This window comes from Strix aluco, chromosome 5, assembly GCF_031877795.1.
Source record: "Strix aluco isolate bStrAlu1 chromosome 5, bStrAlu1.hap1, whole genome shotgun sequence".
NCBI classification, from domain to species: Eukaryota; Metazoa; Chordata; class Aves; order Strigiformes; family Strigidae; genus Strix; species Strix aluco.
Window position 1 is genome coordinate 86,577,161 of NC_133935.1, and position 17,827 is coordinate 86,594,987.

A 17,827-nucleotide genomic window follows, 5' to 3' on the forward strand; every position below is an offset into this window, starting at 1 on the left:
ACCCTACCTTCTCTCATGTCATGGTAGTATTTAAACAAGGAAGGTGAATTTTATGACTAGCCCAGAGTTACATGCACGGTGACTGCCCAGCTGCACACCTGTATTGACCCATCAGTAGCAGAACATATTGTAGGAGAGTTTTGCCCCCCGTCCTATCGTAGGGCGTAATTCCCGCATCTCCCAGCCTCCTGCAGGGTCACACAGGAGGTAATGCTGTAAAACTGTGGTTCCAAATGACCATTCTGTATCACCGCACACCAAAACCTGTATCCCCCACCAATTTGCAACTACTGATACTTAAAGCTATCATGAGATACATCAAATTTAAGAAGTTATTTTTGAATTTTACTAAAGAGGGGAGCAACTGCTTGTTTGTCCTATCCCACTGCTGTTCTCAAAGACTTTCTGCACCCAGTTCCTCCCCTTCAGCTGCTAAATTTCAAATCCACATGACAGCCAAAGATCAGAAAGCATCTCAAGAACAGCAGCACAACCACCAGCTCCAGGGCCTTCCAAAACCTTGTTCTGGCTTATTTTCATGCATTGCCCCTGTGGTGGTGCAATTCTTACCACCCCCCCCCCCCCCCCCCCCCCTTTGTTGGGCTGCTTGGTGCTAGGTGCGATTCCACCCACATCCCCCGAGCTATACACCAGTCTGTGGAGATAAGGACTGACAATGTTAACGAGCCTGGCTCCTGCCCCTCCCGATTGCTCGGAAATGGTTAAAATGGCCCATCAACTCCTAAGGGCCTGGCACACCTGTGCCTGGGATGTGGTCAAATGGGAACAATAACAGAGTCGCACATTAATCAAATTCTTGTGTAACTGCTGGAAGGCACCAGAAGGTATTTGACAAAAGTCAATTATCTTGGACCCTATAAATGGCGACCACCAGGGAGACCCTTTGAGCTCTCCTGGATCGCAGCGGGCCTGTGACCAGCATCTCCCCTGAGCTGGGACGCCTCTCAGGTACCAAACCCTTAAGGTGTCGTCTGCTCCAGACGGAAGGCCAGGGCGAAGTCCCCCGCTCAGTCTCAATTATCACCCGTTGAGGAATGCCAAGGCATTGTGAGTATTTGCTCTAAACTCGAGAGGGAAATTTTCTTTGAGCTAGCTTCTCTTTACTCTGTGTGTGTGTGTGTGTGGGTACGTACCCTTGTTTCTGTGTGTGTATGTCCGTTCTGTGTTCATTCTACTGAATCTAAACACCTTTGTTTCTGTATGTTTGTCCATTTTGTTATGTGCATGCATGTGTATATATATATATAGGTACCGTTAAGTAAGTTAGTGTGAATCTTGTCATTTTAGAATCTGAATAAGTCGCTTTTCTTTCTTTAGTATCTCTGAATTATTTTATAATAATAAATTGCTGTTAGTTATTAATAAACCTAGATTTCTTACTAAATATTACCGTGTCAATACTTTCATCCGCGACAGCCCCAAAGCATCGCTCCCTTTCATACTGACCCAAGCTCTCCCAAATCCCCCAGGCCCACCAGCGTTGAGGCTTTTCTGCAGCCTTGCGACTCTCCCGCATTCTCCTGGGTCTGCTTTTCTAGTTGGACTCGATGATCTTAAGGGTCTTTTCCAACTTAAATGATTCTATATGGATCAGGTACTGCTACAGAAGCTCTTGCTGCAGGTCTCTACATAGTGTTAGCTCCCCCAAGCTCAACCCTATCATCAAACCATGTTTCCTTTCTCACCAGTAATGCTCTGATTTTTTTTTCCAAACAGGGTTACGTGCAGGTCAACACAGCAAGAAGTACCATTCCCTTCCTGGCTGAGATCAGTCCTTTCAAAGAGAAGGGATTGGTGAAGAAATCCAGTAAGAAGGAGGATGGAATGATGAGTGCAGAAAATTCAAAGCACTGATAAGGTGGAAGAGGAACAATACTGGATTCAGCAAGACAAATCTACAATTAAACTAAGAAAAGACATTAATGATGGAAAAAAAACATGGACAATAATGATGAAGAGGAATGGTAAGAGAGACCTCTGTAAAAACCATTCTGCAGCAGATCCACACCCGGTAACAAGCTTCCCCCATCTATCCTGAATACATCCTTTTGAGGAAATTTCTAGGCCTGTAACAGAAGTTTTAATAGTCAAATTAAGTTGCAACTTGCATTGCAGGATACATCAGTAGTTATTTTCACTTTGCAAATCAGTTCAACAGTACAAAGATAATCTATGATGTATAACGCTGGTCAACAATTATATCAGGAAACACTGCAGTAGTACCACTGCCACCAATGCATTTGCAAGTTTTCAGAAAACATGTAAATAAATTAATTATGCTTGAGAAATCTACCTCTCTGACTAGTTTGGATAAAACCTGTTAATAACTTTGAAAGTTATTCTGGAAAGAGAGAAGATAAAAACAAATTATATAAGAGGCCATAATGCAACGCTACTGTGAAAAAAACCAAGCTGTGAAAGTGTGTCTTTCCAGGTAAAGGTTAATGAAAGAAAAGAAAAAAAGTGTTTCACCCAAAGGTAACACTCATCAATTCATCTGCTGATCCCATTAACCAGGTTTCTCAGCAGTTCGAGTTGCATGAGAAGATAAATCAAGATGCCAAACTTCTATATTGTACATTTAAAGCAATCTAACAACTTAGCACTAAATTTTAAAGGGAGTAAAAATTTTCCAGTAGAAGCTAAATATTCAGCAAAAAAAAAAAGTGTAACCATCTCCATATCAAGTCATAATTTTATTTATCAATGACACGGGGACTGAAACTGCACAAAGTTTGAAAGCAATCACTTCACCTAAAATTAAGTACAAAGAAGCCGGCAGTGATAAATAAGTGGATCTTTAACAGCTGTTGTGGTGCGCTCAAATCTAATCTCCTGTTCATTCATTCAAGTTATAACAACAGGCTGATACATGGATGTTTTGTATCAGTGCAGAGAAAACAGTAATTCCACAATTTGTTTATTCAGCTCAGATGCAAAATACAGCACATTCAGTCTCATCACTGCTGACTCGAGAAGGATACAAGGAAAATAATTTAAACAGCATTTGTAACGAGGTCCTGTAAATGAGAAGCACTGACTTAGAATAGGGAAGTGCAGGAGAATCTGTAAGTATTTCCTTATGTCTTAAGGATAATATTTCTAGTTTCTTACATCCCATATAGCAGCATGTTTATCTTAGAGAATAATCTGAAAGTGAAGCTTTAGTAACAACGTGACAGAACACTTATTTCATGTAATATTAATGGTAGGACACAAGAAGTCAGATTAGAAATAGCTAATGTACACATTCCAAATACATGCACCACAGAAGTATCGAGGGCACCTGCACTCCTTGCACAGAGGCAAGGATATGCTTCTGCTGAGGAAAGTGGAGGTGACTTACAAAGCACTGTAACAAGTCTTCCTCCAAACTTCCTATTTAATTGTCAGCAGACAGCTACAGTGTTGTCAACTTTGACATGTGGTAACCGAAGTATTTTCAGCCCAGTATTTAGCACTGTATTACTGCTTGTAATAATAACTGAAAACTGGTTGTAAACAACATGAAACGATGATGTTTATGACTACTTTCATTATGCAGAAATTATGTAAAAAGAAAGGACAATTGCCAAAACGTTTAAAATGCTCACAACAACAATAACACCGACATTTTTAATAACGGGTAATGAGATCTGCTAACAAAAACAACTTTTTCAAATGACTGATCTCTAAACTGACATAATACTTACACCATCTCCACAACTGATAGCTTTTTAGTCTTGTAAGTTGTTAGCAGCAAGAAAAACAAGATACTACAGAACAATGTAGTGAGCAGCAGTATTGCCAAAACCAAGCAGATGCAACTCCATTCTAGGAATAAACTGCCTTGAGTAGTCCCCAAGTAGCATGTTAACCCAGCATGAATGAGCAAATGCAAGAGCTAGTAGCATCTCAAATACTAGAAAGTGAATTCAGGAATTTAATAACAAGTTTAGGGAAAAAGAACAAGGCAGTTCCAGCAGGCAGGAGGTCAAATATGAAAATCCTAAGGAAAAAGAGTAATCTGACTGTCAGCAAAGATGCTTCCAGTTAATTCGGAAATATATGAGGCTCACTTTTTTCTTTGAGTAAAACATTCTCTCCTCTGCAAACGACAGAGCAGACTAAAAGGAGTCAGTATGTTCAGCAATCTCGTTGACAGATAGACAGGCACAGAAACAAAGATTGGTCCGCAGTTGAAATTTAGTTGATGAAGTGATGCAATACCCAGTGCTCCTTCTCCAAAAGTTACAGTTTCCTTAGGTTTCTGATTAGCACTGAAGTCACTCTTCTATATAATCATTGCCTTTATTAACTCTTTCTACTAATTTCTGCATATACTACTTTTTCTCCTTAAATTTCATAATACTCTGACAACTCCCCCATTGAAAAGTGTCACCAAATAACATCAGGGATAACCGAGTCCTTTCTCTTATGTTAAACTGCTTCCTTCTCACAAAAAAAAAAAAAAAGAGGGGGAAAAAAAAACGGGGGGAAAGGAAAAGAAAGTCTACCATCTTGGATGAACCATTCATCTCAACCAGAGATCAATAAGAAAGAGAAGCCTTTCACAGGATGGGAAGAACCACCGTATCTCCCCCCTAGCCCAGATGACTAGCTTAGATTAGATGCTTATTTTTCAGACTATTAACATTAGGTGAAATCAAACATGGTTAATGAAGCTAAAAATGAGAATTAGATAAACTGGCTTCAGGAGGCATTGTCAGAGGTACACAACAAACCTTGTAAGCAAAGGGAAGAAAGAATGTCCTTTCTCCGTTTTTTAAATTTAGATTTCAAAAAACAGGTAGTAATATCCAAAAACTGCAATTTTCAGTCTGGTGTTCCCCAAAACTTGAGTAATCTATCTCAACATGGTCACTGAAAATCAAGGAGTTCAGTACACATACAGACCAGTCTGGGAAAAAAGATTGTAGCAGTAGCTGAAACTGCATTCCCTTGAGGTAGAAGAAAAACAGTCTCTAAGAGGTTACCTCCTGTTTAACTAAAAAACTAGTACAAAGCTTTCAAGCAGCAGCAGCCTTGTTAAGTATATACAATATACTTAACCTGCCTGATCTGACAAGTGAGGGAGGGTTTTAGTAACACTTTGCTGCAGCCTGAAGATGAAAGAATAAAACAAAACTTTTCATCTTAATGGGATAAACCACACATTTCAAGTATTCTTTACTATCACACTGAAGATTCTCTAACCTGTAAATAAATTGCAGTGGGAAGAAAACTAGCATTTACTATTAAAACCACAAGGTTTTAGTACTTGGAGGTCTCCTTGTCCTGCACAGCTATCTCTTACCAGTTCATTGGAGTCTTGGTTTAGAAATATTTTAATACATTTTCCCCTTACAGCAGTCCCTTTTCATTTTATTGACTGTTGTAGTTAGTGGAGGGATAATTTGGATAAGAATATAGTTTACAATAAAACCAGAGAGGATGCTATATAGCAGAAGGACAATTTCCTTGCATAGTGCTACCAAGACTAATACTGGTGAAAGCAAACAGTTTCAATTTAGTCATTGGTTTTATTTCATTAAAATTATCAATATTTTTGATTTTATTCTTTAAGGTAACAAAATCATTCAAACTGCTTCAAATGACTTTTGTTCCAGCAATCCTCTAAATTAGATACTCTTTTACCTTAGCCAGATATCTGCACTTTTTGACCTATAATCCCAGGAAGGCCTCTGAAGGACAAAAGAAAAATAGCTGGATTTTATTCTGGTGCCCAGACACAGCACGGACTAGAGAAGTCAAAGGCTGAAATTTCAGAGGAAATATTAAATAGTTCAATGACTACCACTGGCAATCTTCAGCACATTTAACTCTCAATATGAACCAAGAACTGGAGCACATATGAACTCTGATTTCTGTGAGAACATACATGGGAGATTTTTAATAGGGACCACAACAAATCTGTCCCAAACAATCTTCTTCTGTGTTCATTCTGATTTCTAATGGATAATGTAACTAAACTGAAGAAAAAACTAAAAGGGAAAAAAAAAAAGGGGGGGGGGGGAAGCATGTTGCCAGATAGATTTTTATTTAATTCTAACATGAAAAAAACCCACCAAAACCCAGAAAAACCCATCAAACCACCCCACAGTGTCTTTCCAGGAATCTGCCTCATAAACAACTGGTAAACTCTGGCTGAATTTTCAGAACAAGTTCTGCCTAAGACTAGGCTCTGACTGTCTATGCCCCAAGGTCTAAAACTTTACCAAGATTTAACTACAAACAATTAAGTACTGGGAACTAGTAAAAGGCAATGGCACCAATCCCATGCATAAACGCAGAAACATTTAGTCCTTAAAACTCATTACTCATGGTGTTTTGCAAAGCGCTCCATGAACTGTGCACAGTCTCTTCTTCCCAGGTTAAATTTTTGCTCTGTGTTTTTAGTGACAGTTTCCCTAGCTTTCTTAATTAAGCTTATTGCAGCACTAGAAATTAATACAAGAATCACATGTCAGCCACTAACAGTTGTTTTTCAACATGATTTTCTGCTAAGTACTGGAAGATTATGTTTTAGCATGCACAATCTTGTGCTTTCACATCAAAAAGCAGGTGACTAATTTTTAACTCACAAGCCATTTCTAAAAAATACTAGCAAATACTTTGGATATGCTGGCTATACCAGCTATGACAAAAATTGCTTTATATATGTACCACACAACTACTCCAAAAGATTTTTAGAGCAAATGTCTGCACTCAGTAAACCCTAATAGAGCACATGCAGCCTTAAGCAGAATAGCATGAAATTTAATTTCAACAAATCCACTAGAGACCAAAAAGCACACAGTATGTGGTACATAAGAATTACCTGTTTCTAAGAACATATAGAAACAAAAATGACACTTCTAAATGAATGCCCATTGAAAGATAAATTCCGACTATCTGCAAAAAGCCACACACACAGAAAGCCATCTGTAAAAGAAAAAAAAAAAACAAACAACTATAAAAGAAGCTGACTTGTCATCGCAATGAATCTACCTCGGCCTGAGATTAGTTACTTATCCATAGGAGTAGGACAGGACCTGACACAGAGTCCTCTTTTCTTTAAATTTCATTTGGAATATCAAAAGTTCTCTGGCAGTTGTAAAACAAGAATCCCTAAATAAATCAACCAACCAAACGTCCCCCTAGTTTTTGACAATATTCATAGGATGTATTGGCTTGCTCCCTGACCCTCATGTAGGGGAAAAATAAAAGAAGGAAAACCCACACAACTCAATCCCACAAGCTCTCAAAAACCTAATTCCTCCATTTGCAGAACCCTTGCAAGCCTCAGAATTTGTTTCTTTAGTTCCCTTTACAACACTGAATAATTACAAATAAAGCCATAGCGGGAGCAGAAGGAGAGAGGGGGGATGGGAATCAATTACTGCAATTCTAGCCTTAAATGCCTCCCACACATGGACCACTTCTTTCATACAAACTTGAACATGATCATTTCACTACAGTGAAAGAAAAAAACAGAAGGAGAGAGGGAGAGAGAGACCTCCTCTACATTTGGCCTGTCCTTCCAACTGCACAATCAAACTTATAACAAATTTATATAATGTCAAACTCTGCGTTAACATTAACACAAATGTCATTTCTTGGAGCATATTTAAGTGTATGTATTTCACACAGTCCACTACTATGCTGACATGTAAAAAAGGTACTTCAGGAGGCTGGCTGTTTTAAATTGTTGTTACTAATTCACCTGTAAAAGTTCTATTTTGTTTAGGAGAAAAAAAAAAAAAAGGTTAACCCTTCCTTGAACAACGTAAAATATTATTTCAGTATTAGGTGAAAAAAAATAATTCTAGCCTACAAAAGCTTCAGGATTGTTTCACCTCACAACACTCTCCTTCTGAAGATATAGTCCAGACTGCTTGAGCCACACCTGTGCCTTCCAGCTCCATTAACTGCAGGATGGGGTTTACTCCCTTCCACCAGCACTAGCACTTTGACAGCTTAAACAGCTGATTCAGGAAAGAAAAACTTAAGTTCGATGCAATCTGCAAAGCTGTTCCAAAAGATGGTCATCATCAAAAAGGAAAAGGGACAGTATTGTTCCTGTGTGTGCTCCTGCTTCCCTTCTCTGAATACACAAGGTTCAACAACGGGAGAGAAGCCGGTACAAAACTCTTCTCGTAGGGTTTTTTCTAGATGGTTCAAATCACTGGACACCAATTTATTACAGGGACAGATGATCTGACTTGAGACCGTTAGATGAGGTTAGTTGTAACATCAGACTATGAGCTTAAATACATGACATGTACATGAGAATTTCCAACACCTTTAGCCATTCCTTCTTGTTCTACCTTTGGACAGCTGTTTAAAATCTCTGCTGTTCCACAGGATGTATCAGAGCGCAAAATATAATTAAAGTGGGCAGCCCAAAGGCACAGTCTTGATCACATAAAGACAGTATTTCAGTGAAGAATCAAAATACTACTTTTGAATTGGACAAACGTTGGGAATATAGTACAAGATAGCACCCCAGGCACATCCAGGCTTCTTCATTCACAGCTTAAAAAATTTCTGTTCATAAGTGAGATGAGCATTCGTAAGGTTCTAAATGTTCCCCTTATACAGTTATGTACCTTTTCCATATTCAACAATCCAAGTCTTTTAAATAATTAAATTAGGGCTTTCTGCTTACTAATATTCTCATCATGTCTACCCAACCCTCCATTAATTACACACCATCTTTTTGATGAGTTTAATACTGTACTTTGAGGACACGGAGTGAACTAATCCCTTCCACAGCCCTGAACTCCAAATTGCTGTGAACTAAAAGAAAAAAAAAAAACAGATGTACAGGTTGCATTATTTGCTACTTTTTCCTTCTAATTTCGGTACCATTTTACAAGGACATACCCAGCCACCTGAAAGCGTTCACAGAACACCTTGCATGTCACACAGACAGTAAAAACTTTAATTTATGCACTACTTGCTTCATCTTCGAGGCATAATTCTAGCTTCCCTATACTCCTGCAATCCAGTGACATGAATGTCAGGCACAACTAAAGATTTGCTGTTACAGTGACAGCATTAGAAGTTTGGCATCTTAAGCAGTCTAGTGAGTTACAAGACATTTCACCTTTTGATAATAAAATACTTCCATCAATAGTGAACCTTTAACCCAAAGAATATCAATATACATCACTGAAAATAAAGTTACCTCCGAGAAACTCAGTGACAACTAAGTGGCAATATAGCAAGCCACATGAAAGCAGGAGCGAGCGCTGCAGCATCACGTATGCAAGAACACCCAAGACGGCTTGCTGAAATTTAGATCACGCATCAAAAAATACATACCCGAGCAAGCTACTGCCTGGGTGTCAGAAGCTTCTGATGAAGCTGCCCTTCCTCTACAAGTCAATGTATTACACCATGTATCTACTTCCTTCATCAAGAGCAGTAGGATGAACTCTACTCAACAAAACTGCCAAATATTCTTTGGAATGTATTCTTGCCGTGACAGCTACATTAGAGGCTTCCAAGATTTTCAGACCAAAAGCCTATCACAAGTCATCAGTATTCCTCACAAATATCTCTGCTTCCCTTTGAAAAACTTTTTTTTTCCTCCCAGAGGTCAGAGAGAAAGCAAAACAAAACCACAAATATACTATTAAAAAACAAACCCAGCATTATACTATAAGATGCAAATCAGGGCATTCCAGGCTACCAGTGGTCCACTCACCACTTTGTTGACTGGGGATTCCTACTTCATTTATTTCACAGAGGCTTTCAGTACCATTTAAGTTTAAAACCTCCTTCTAAAGAGTACCCAGAGCTGTACCTAGAGGAGGGCAAACAGACACTGCCAAATGGAGAGACCAAGCCCTCCTGGTTGCTGCTACAGGCAGAAAGGTTGCAAATCCATGTCAGCAGCTGAAAGAAACTGCCTGAGATTTGTAGGTGTCTCACAGCAAAGTGAAGCAGGGAATCAACCCAGGAATTGCTAAAACTCTGATTTTTTTCCTTTTCTAAAAGAGGAAATCTACAAAATAACATCACGGAAATGTCAGTTTACTTCATCTTTCAGTTTACACAGAGAAAAAGTGTTGTTGCAACAGAGGTAGACAAAAACAATTAATACACTACAGGGCACAGAATTAATAGGAATTATTTGCGGAGGATTCTTGCTTAACTGGCATAAATTTAGCCAAACTCCACATACTCATAAACACTGAAAATACAAACCAGTTCAAATATACAAGCTACAACGCAAAGCCTCCCACAACATTTATTGTGAAGTATTCCAGTTTTACTTCTTTTCGTGCAGCATCTGACTATCCATAATTACTAGTACCATCCGCACATGCTGCGTTTCTTCAAATAAAATAAATTTTTTTGTAAAACAATCTTCCTAAAAGCCAGACAAGGAGCAAGGGCTATGACTGGTGCAGAAGTTCTCATGTTCTCTCAGGCTGCACATTGCAAGAGACCAGGCCAGGTGGTCACAATGGTCCCTTCTCACGTTATAAGGATTCAAAATGCCCTGTTGCACTTAGCAAACTTATTTTCACACCCTACCGCCAAATCACAGGAACACAGAATCATTCAGGTTGGCTTCCTCAAAACCTTCTCTGCCCAACCTTGAAAAAGTCAAGTTTCCCCAGCCTCTCCTCAAGGGAAGGCACACCACCCCTGGCCTTTGCTGAACTAGTTCCAGCTCCTTTTCAGCAGTTACTCCCCAGCCTGCACTGCGGGAAGACATTGCTCCTTTCCTGCTGCAGGACTCTGCACTTGTCCTTGTTGAATTTCATGAGGTTCCTGTTGGGTCATTCCTCCAGTCAGCCTAGGTCCCTCTGGATAGCAGCCCCCACCTCAAAAATGTAGACAGCATCCCCCCAATTTGTGGTCATCTGCACTGAAGAGCCTGTACTCCACCTCCTCCTCCAGGACATTGATAAAGGTGTTAAACAGGACCAACTCCTGCAGAACCTCTCATGATCATAGAAACACAGGATGGTTTCGATTGGAAGGGACCTTAAAGATCATTCAGTTCCAACCCCCCTGCCCTGGGCAGGGACACCTTCCACTAGCCCAGGTTGCCCAAAGCCCCGTCCAACCTGGCCTTGAACCCTTCCAGGAAGGGGGCAGCCACAGCTTCTCTGGGCAACCTGTGCCAGGGCCTCACCACCCTCACAGGGAACAATTTCTCCTTTAGATCTAACCTAAATCTCCCCTCTCTTAGTTTAAACCTGTTCCTCCTCATCCTATCCCTACCCACCCCCCCCCCCACCCCCCCCCACCCCCCCACCCCCCCCCCGATCAAGAGTCCCTCCCCCCTTTCCTGTAGCCCCTTTCAGTCCTGGGAGGCCGCTTTAAGGTCTCCCCGGAGCCTTCTCTTCTCCAGCTGAACCCCCCAACTCTCTCAGCCTGTCCTCACAGGGGGGTGCTCCAGCCCCCCGAGTATCTTCGTGGCCTCCTCTGGCCCCGCTCGAGCAGGTCCGTGTCCTTCTGATGTTGGTGCCCCCAGAGCTGGACCCAGCACTGCAGGGGGGTCTCCCAAGAGCAGAGCATGATAATCCCCTCCCTCGACCTGCTGGCCACACTTCTCTTGATGGTATTCTCTTGATACCAGCCTCCAGGTAGAGTATGACCCATTAACCACAACCATCTGACCCTGACCATCCAACCAGTTTTTTTAACCCAACTTGTCATTCAGTTGGGTTACTGCAACAACCTAACTTGGATACGAGAATACTTGGAGAGTGTTAAACACCTTGGTGAAGCTGAGGTAAAGGACACCTACTGCCCTCCTCTCATCCACAAATCCACTCATTTTGTAGTCTTCCACCTCCTGCTGGCCTCATTTTGACACTGAAGCTCTATCATGAGCTCCCTGTTTAACCAGACCAGCCACGCAATATATCTATTGATTTTCTTGAGTACTTGAATGGGCCGTTGTTGCAGTAGGAAAAGGTTGTCCTTAAGGACCTCACAGCTTTCCTGAGCTTATCCCTCAGAGCTGTCTCCTATGGGATCCTACCAACTAGCTCTCTTCACAAGCTGAAGTTTGCTCTCCTGAAGTTCAGTTAAATCCTAGCTGCATCTCTAACTAGAACCTAACTCTTCAAAAACTCATTCCTGTGCATCTCAACAATACTTCCTTATATGTTTCCAACTCAGCCAAGATACCCTGGGCCACTGAAACTCCACCAAAAGACACAGACACCAACACAACAGAGTACACATCAAAAGGCATCATTCCACACAAATGAACAAAGAGAAGAAATATTTTTTTCTCCACTGGAAACATGCAAGGTCTAACCCAATTTCTGAGGAGGCATTAGCAGTGCTCACTTTATTACACAGCTACACAATACACTGTACTTCATGACATGGGTCCTTTACTGATTTGTTTTCATGATGACAGCATAGTAACAATACAGTTAAATAAATAAAAAACTTCCTCTGTGTCTTCAGTGTAATCTGTTTCTGCAAAGGGAAAAAAAATGGCTGTCTGAGATGCAGAGAGCCTTGATAATTTAAGCATTTGTTCTTCTGTTTTCTCCATAATAGACTATTAGCTTTTCAAATATCCACTAAGCTAAAATGAATTAAACCATTCCCTTTGTCTGTTATGACTAAAGCTTTAGGTATAATACACAGAAGAAAAAAAAAAAGTACTCGTCTGACCAAATTACTTTTCATCAATATTGCTTTAGGAATTACAGACATACTTTAAAGATTTTACACTTGTTAAATATTTTAGTGCATTTAATATTACTCAGAAGCCAGAAAATGATCCAAGCAAGCTAGGATACTTTAAGATGTAGTATTTAGATGTCAGATTTCATTGTAAGTGTATGTAATTTCATTTTCCAACCCCAAACTGAAGTCAATAAATTCATCATATATTGGCAAGCAACATGATACACATTCTTTCATGTAATCTAATCCATTATTCCTCTACCAAAAGCTATCAAAGACTTGACTTAAAGAAAGGGCTGTTTTTAATAGCTCTAATGTTTCTCCCTCTAGACATCTTTTTTATTTTTGTAGGAAAGTGTGATTTGTCTAGAATGTATAAAGATATAAAAGCAGGCTAACAAACTGTCAAGTTTGAAAGTTGCCCAGCTGGTAATCCAAAAGCCAGGGCCAGCCTCCAAACACCACCCTCTCTTCAGAAGCAGCAAGTGATCCACTCTGTCAGAAAAACAAGTCATTATCACCAGATTCATAAACAGGACAGGAGAAGCTGCCTGGAGAAAGGTCTCTTATTATCCATGAAAGAGGTTTTCCCTAGAAACCAAGCCCCAGCACTGCTGCACCACAGAAGGAAGATTCCCAGATTTGGGATCCAGCCCCCACAGCCAGTAACACAGAGTAGTTGAACATGAAGCGATCAGAGCACCAGCTCTGAAGCGACTGCCCTTCCCGTAATGACACCCTAGCAGACAAATGCCAACTCTGACAAGTGTAGATGTAGCTACAAAATAAACAAGTAGGTTGCCTGTTCTTACAGCATCAAAGAAATTCAATGGTTTGTAATTCTTCGTCAAAAAACATTCAATGAAAGAGGAACGGATGGTGCAGCAACATGTACTTAAGTATAATTTAATCCTCTTAAATACAAATCATTTTAGCAACTGAGGTATAACAACGATTATACTTTCTGAGGCAAATACAAGCACTTCACCTAAATCACTAGTTCTTAAAGCAAAAATACGCACAACATTTTCCAAGTTTGTAACGGCCAAGCGATTCATTAAGCCTTTCAATAAATTAAAAAAAAAAAAAAAAAGAAGTAAAAAAGCACTACTTCCAACACACAAAGAGAAAGAAAATAAAGGATCAAGATATGTACATACCATGAATTAGCAAAGAATTACTGAGGTATTACAGACTTCATGTCTGGTCACCACATCCCAAAAATCACAGATGCTTATTCACAAGACTACTTCCCTAAGTCAGGTTTAAGGAACAAACAGCACTGTGAAAGGAGGTAGGATGCTCAAGTATTATTTCATATAAATGCTTTACCTAGAATAATTTCTTCACCACAGTAAAATACACATACATAATGAGAAGGCTACTATTTGGGAAAAAAAAAGATGGACAATCTGGGAGTCTATGCGTGAAACCACAGCCCTACTCCAGTCAAACCTTACTTAAATTCTAAGCAATTTTACTGGGCAAACCACATTTCACAAGCCAGGTGACAGTTTAAGTAATTTTTAACACTGGTATCTTCCTTGCCTTCATTATGCTCCAGTCTTCCTATTTATAAAGTAGAAAAACAAACCTCGAAAACAGCACCATTTGAGTGCCCCCATATTTGTAAAACACCCCGTGTTGGATTTGCTCGATACGGTTAGACGCTTACATCTGGTGCTCCTAGAGGGCAACTCATCTCCTCCTAAAGTAGAATTCTCAAATAAACCAGATGAATTGTCACCCAAAATGTCTTTTTCTTTCTGCTGACTATAGAGGGAGCCCAGCTGGGATATAGACACCTACAGCACAGACACCTTCAATTCAGCAACAGGAAACCAACTTTCTATGCTTCAGATAAAAGATGCTGCATTCTGTTCATTCAGGTCTTGCTGCAAGGCCCACTACTGCTACAGGTCTTGTTTTTAATCAGTGTGTTGAGTTTTGGTGGGGTTCTTTTGTAAGTATGAAAGAAAAAGGCCCTTAGGGAATACTGATATCATTAACATTTCTGGAGCATTGATAAGGAGCCTTACTTGAACCTGACAGGTTTCACATAGTCGACAAACACAAATCACATGCTCCAACCTCTGCCATTCATTTTCACTCCTTCAGTAGCTACGCTGTGTTCACTGTGCTGAAATATTTTAAATTAGACTACAGGCTGCCTGGCACAAAGCCTGTTTGATGCATCTGAACAGGCCTCAATAACGAAAGATAAAAACTTAAGAAAGCCATCATTATGAGCCATCGATCTGTATAAACTGTGACTTATTTCCACTATTCCATGATAGGAAAATAGGGTATTATTCTTTTAATGTTTGCTTAAGTATGTTTCAATAGAAGCTCACTATACTAAAATTCACTGTTGATTAAGTATGCAAGGATTTTCACTTCAGAACTCAATACATATTTGGAATAGATACTTGCTTTTTCTGGTTTGTGGGGTTTTTTTTAAAATATCGTTAACAGTGGATAGTACCGTAGAAAACCAAGTCTAATAAACAGTTGTGTTTTAAACTTTAACGTCAGCCAGAAGAAAACAAGGAGTAATCGAACTCCTCTAAAAGCCTACAAACTACTTCCTTCTTCAAAAGGAGATGAGAAAAAAAGTTAATGTCAAAAAAATCATCTCTGTGAAATGGTAATGAGCTCAGTACAATGCTCTGAAAGGCATATTTGATTTGCTTCCTCACATCAAAAAACAGAAAAACACAGGCATACCTGCACCAGATGCCGGTCGGTGCTGAGACTGTGGTCTTCCACTGGGCGAGGAAGGTTCCTTCATACGATCAATGACACTGTCAGAGAGCTGAAAAATATAACCCCCAATTCAGAGTCAGACTGTATCTCCTCCTTTATCCCCAGTACCCATCTCTTTCCCCAAAAAATGAGGTAAAACTTTTAAAAAAGACCATAGAGCCCCAAAATAACATATGACAGCCACTAAAATTCTATCCACAAGGCAAAATAAACTCTATTTCCCCTTATTTGTGGGGTGAGCGCTCATGTCTGGGTGCAAACAATCAGACTGAACAAGATTATTTTGACTCTCATTGAACAGAAGAAACAGATATGACAAAATATAGGATACAGGAAAGGGTAGAGGAAACGACACCCTTTGACACATTGCTTGTTAATTAATCTGCTTTTTTGCGTTTCTCAGTTATTTGGATGACAGTCAGTGCAGGTGCAGAGCACTTGGCCCAGGACGAACTTCATCCTGATAAAGCCTTCAGAATACTTGTGCAACTCAAGTGGTCACAGCAAGTGCTGTCAACCACTAAGTTCATTCTAACGTTGACACACACACCCCCCTAAAAATACTGTCACAAATTCTGCAGAATCAAACAGAATAAGAGTAACATCCAGTTTCAGATCTATTGAGGCCCACAGAAAAAAATAACAGATGGTAAACAAGTAATAACATGAAAGCTTTTCTTTTCCAACTTATAACTTCCTATTGGTTTCCTCAAACACCAACTCTATCAAACTACTGTTTTGACTGCCCACGAAAATTAATTTTAATTAGCAAATCCTTTAGTAAACCTACAGCACGATATGTCTCACTGGCAGAAACCTGTGTTACAAAGGCTTTGCTAAAATCTGTAATCTAAAATGGCTTGGAAGAGACCTTAAACATCATCTAGTTCCATCTAATATACAAGTTAAAATTTCTTCAGCAAAGGATTTCTTAACCCAATCCTTAAAACTCTCAATTTAAGTTCACACAGTTATTATTTAATGAAGCTACATTTTGCTATTACTCATGACATCCTTCAGTTTTTACTCCCAGTATTTCAAGATCCAGGATACTTTACAGAAATTCCAACAGTCCTTCCCAGTATTTAAGCACAGTTCAGAGCAGACGAACTCCGCTGCAAACATCTACATTACTCGCACCTATTTGCCTGAGAGCATTAAACGACCAGAACTGAAAAATATTCGTATGCTGAAATAGGCAGCAGTTACTACCATGGTTCACTGCGCAACACTCCTCCTTATGAGCAGTAATAAAAGACAACTTATTATCCTTCCTGATATGAACTACAGTGTCTTCCATTGAAACACTTCTAAGCTGCAAGATTTCTCAAAGTGTCTTGTGTCACAAACTATCTTCTGGTATATTATAGGCGATAACATGCCACGAATAGGAAAAAAAAAGGGAATGCTTCTGCAAGTACTGGGGAAGCCGGATATAGCACATGGCCGAGAGTTGGATACGGGAAAAGGCGGAGCTCTCCTATGTAGAGGTCAGCGAAAGACAAAACAAGCTCTGCTGGTTACACATCTCCCCTACAACACTTGTGCCACCCGGCTCTGGGAACCAGACCGCGGGCAAGGCTCCCCGAGGCAGCTTCCTATTCACGGCGTGCTTCTTGCCAGGACAGCCGCCTCCACGCTGCACCGGGGCTCCACGGCGCTCGCCGGTCCACTCTAAAACACCCGGTCACTGCGGGAGAGGGGACGGAAACGGAGGAGAGCAACCGTGAGGGGACGGAGCTGCAGGGTCAGGGCCAGGAACCAGCAGCGTTGAGACAGAAAAATGAGAGAGGGACCGGGGCGGGCCGAGCCCGGGGCCAGCCAGGCCCCGAGCGTCCCGGAGGGTCCCGGGGAGTCCCCGGGGAGCCCCGCTCTCACCCGCACGCCCTTCACCACCGTGATGTTCTCATTCTCGTCCGTCTCGAAGGTGACGCGCCGGTTGCTGCTCCCGCCGCCGCCCATCTTCGCCCGGCGCCACCAGGCCGCGGCCAGGGACAGCCCCAAGGAGACTCCCCGTCCCCGCTGCCAGCGCGCCCCGCAACAACACCGCCCCTCATTGGCCGGCCGCTCGCCCTAACCCGCCCCCCGCGCGTAGAACCCGGCTCCTTATTGGCTGCGGGGGCGTCGCCATGGAAACCGCGCACCCCCGCGGCCGGGCGGCGAGGTACCCGGAAAGGGTGCGGAAACTTTTTGGGGTTTAAACTTCGGGAGGGGTGAGACTCCAAGTCCCAGCATGCTTAGCGCCAGGAGGCGGGGGCGGGAGCTGCGCGCCCGCGCGGTGCCCGCTGGGTAATTTAGTTCTTCCCCCCTTTCCCCGCGGGCGGTGCGCGGGCTGCGGGGCAGCTCTGAGGACGAGAAGTATCGTCCCTCATGGGCCGTTGGG

General features: G+C 41.3%; 1 protein-coding gene across 2 annotated transcripts in view; it reads right to left on the bottom strand.

Moving 5' to 3' along the window:
- CHCHD3 (coiled-coil-helix-coiled-coil-helix domain containing 3) overlaps positions 1-17,494 on the bottom strand; it is a 164,812-nt gene extending 147,318 nt beyond the window's left edge. For both annotated transcript variants that reach the window (XM_074828083.1, XM_074828082.1), the window contains exons 1-2: positions 17,323-17,494; positions 15,406-15,493 (exon numbers count right to left, since the gene is read on the bottom strand). In XM_074828083.1, the coding sequence (XP_074684184.1) occupies positions 15,406-15,493; positions 17,323-17,406 (172 nt within the window). In that variant the 5' untranslated portion in view covers positions 17,407-17,494. The remainder of the gene's footprint in view (positions 1-15,405; positions 15,494-17,322) is intronic.
- Positions 17,495-17,827: the final 333 nt, after the last annotated feature.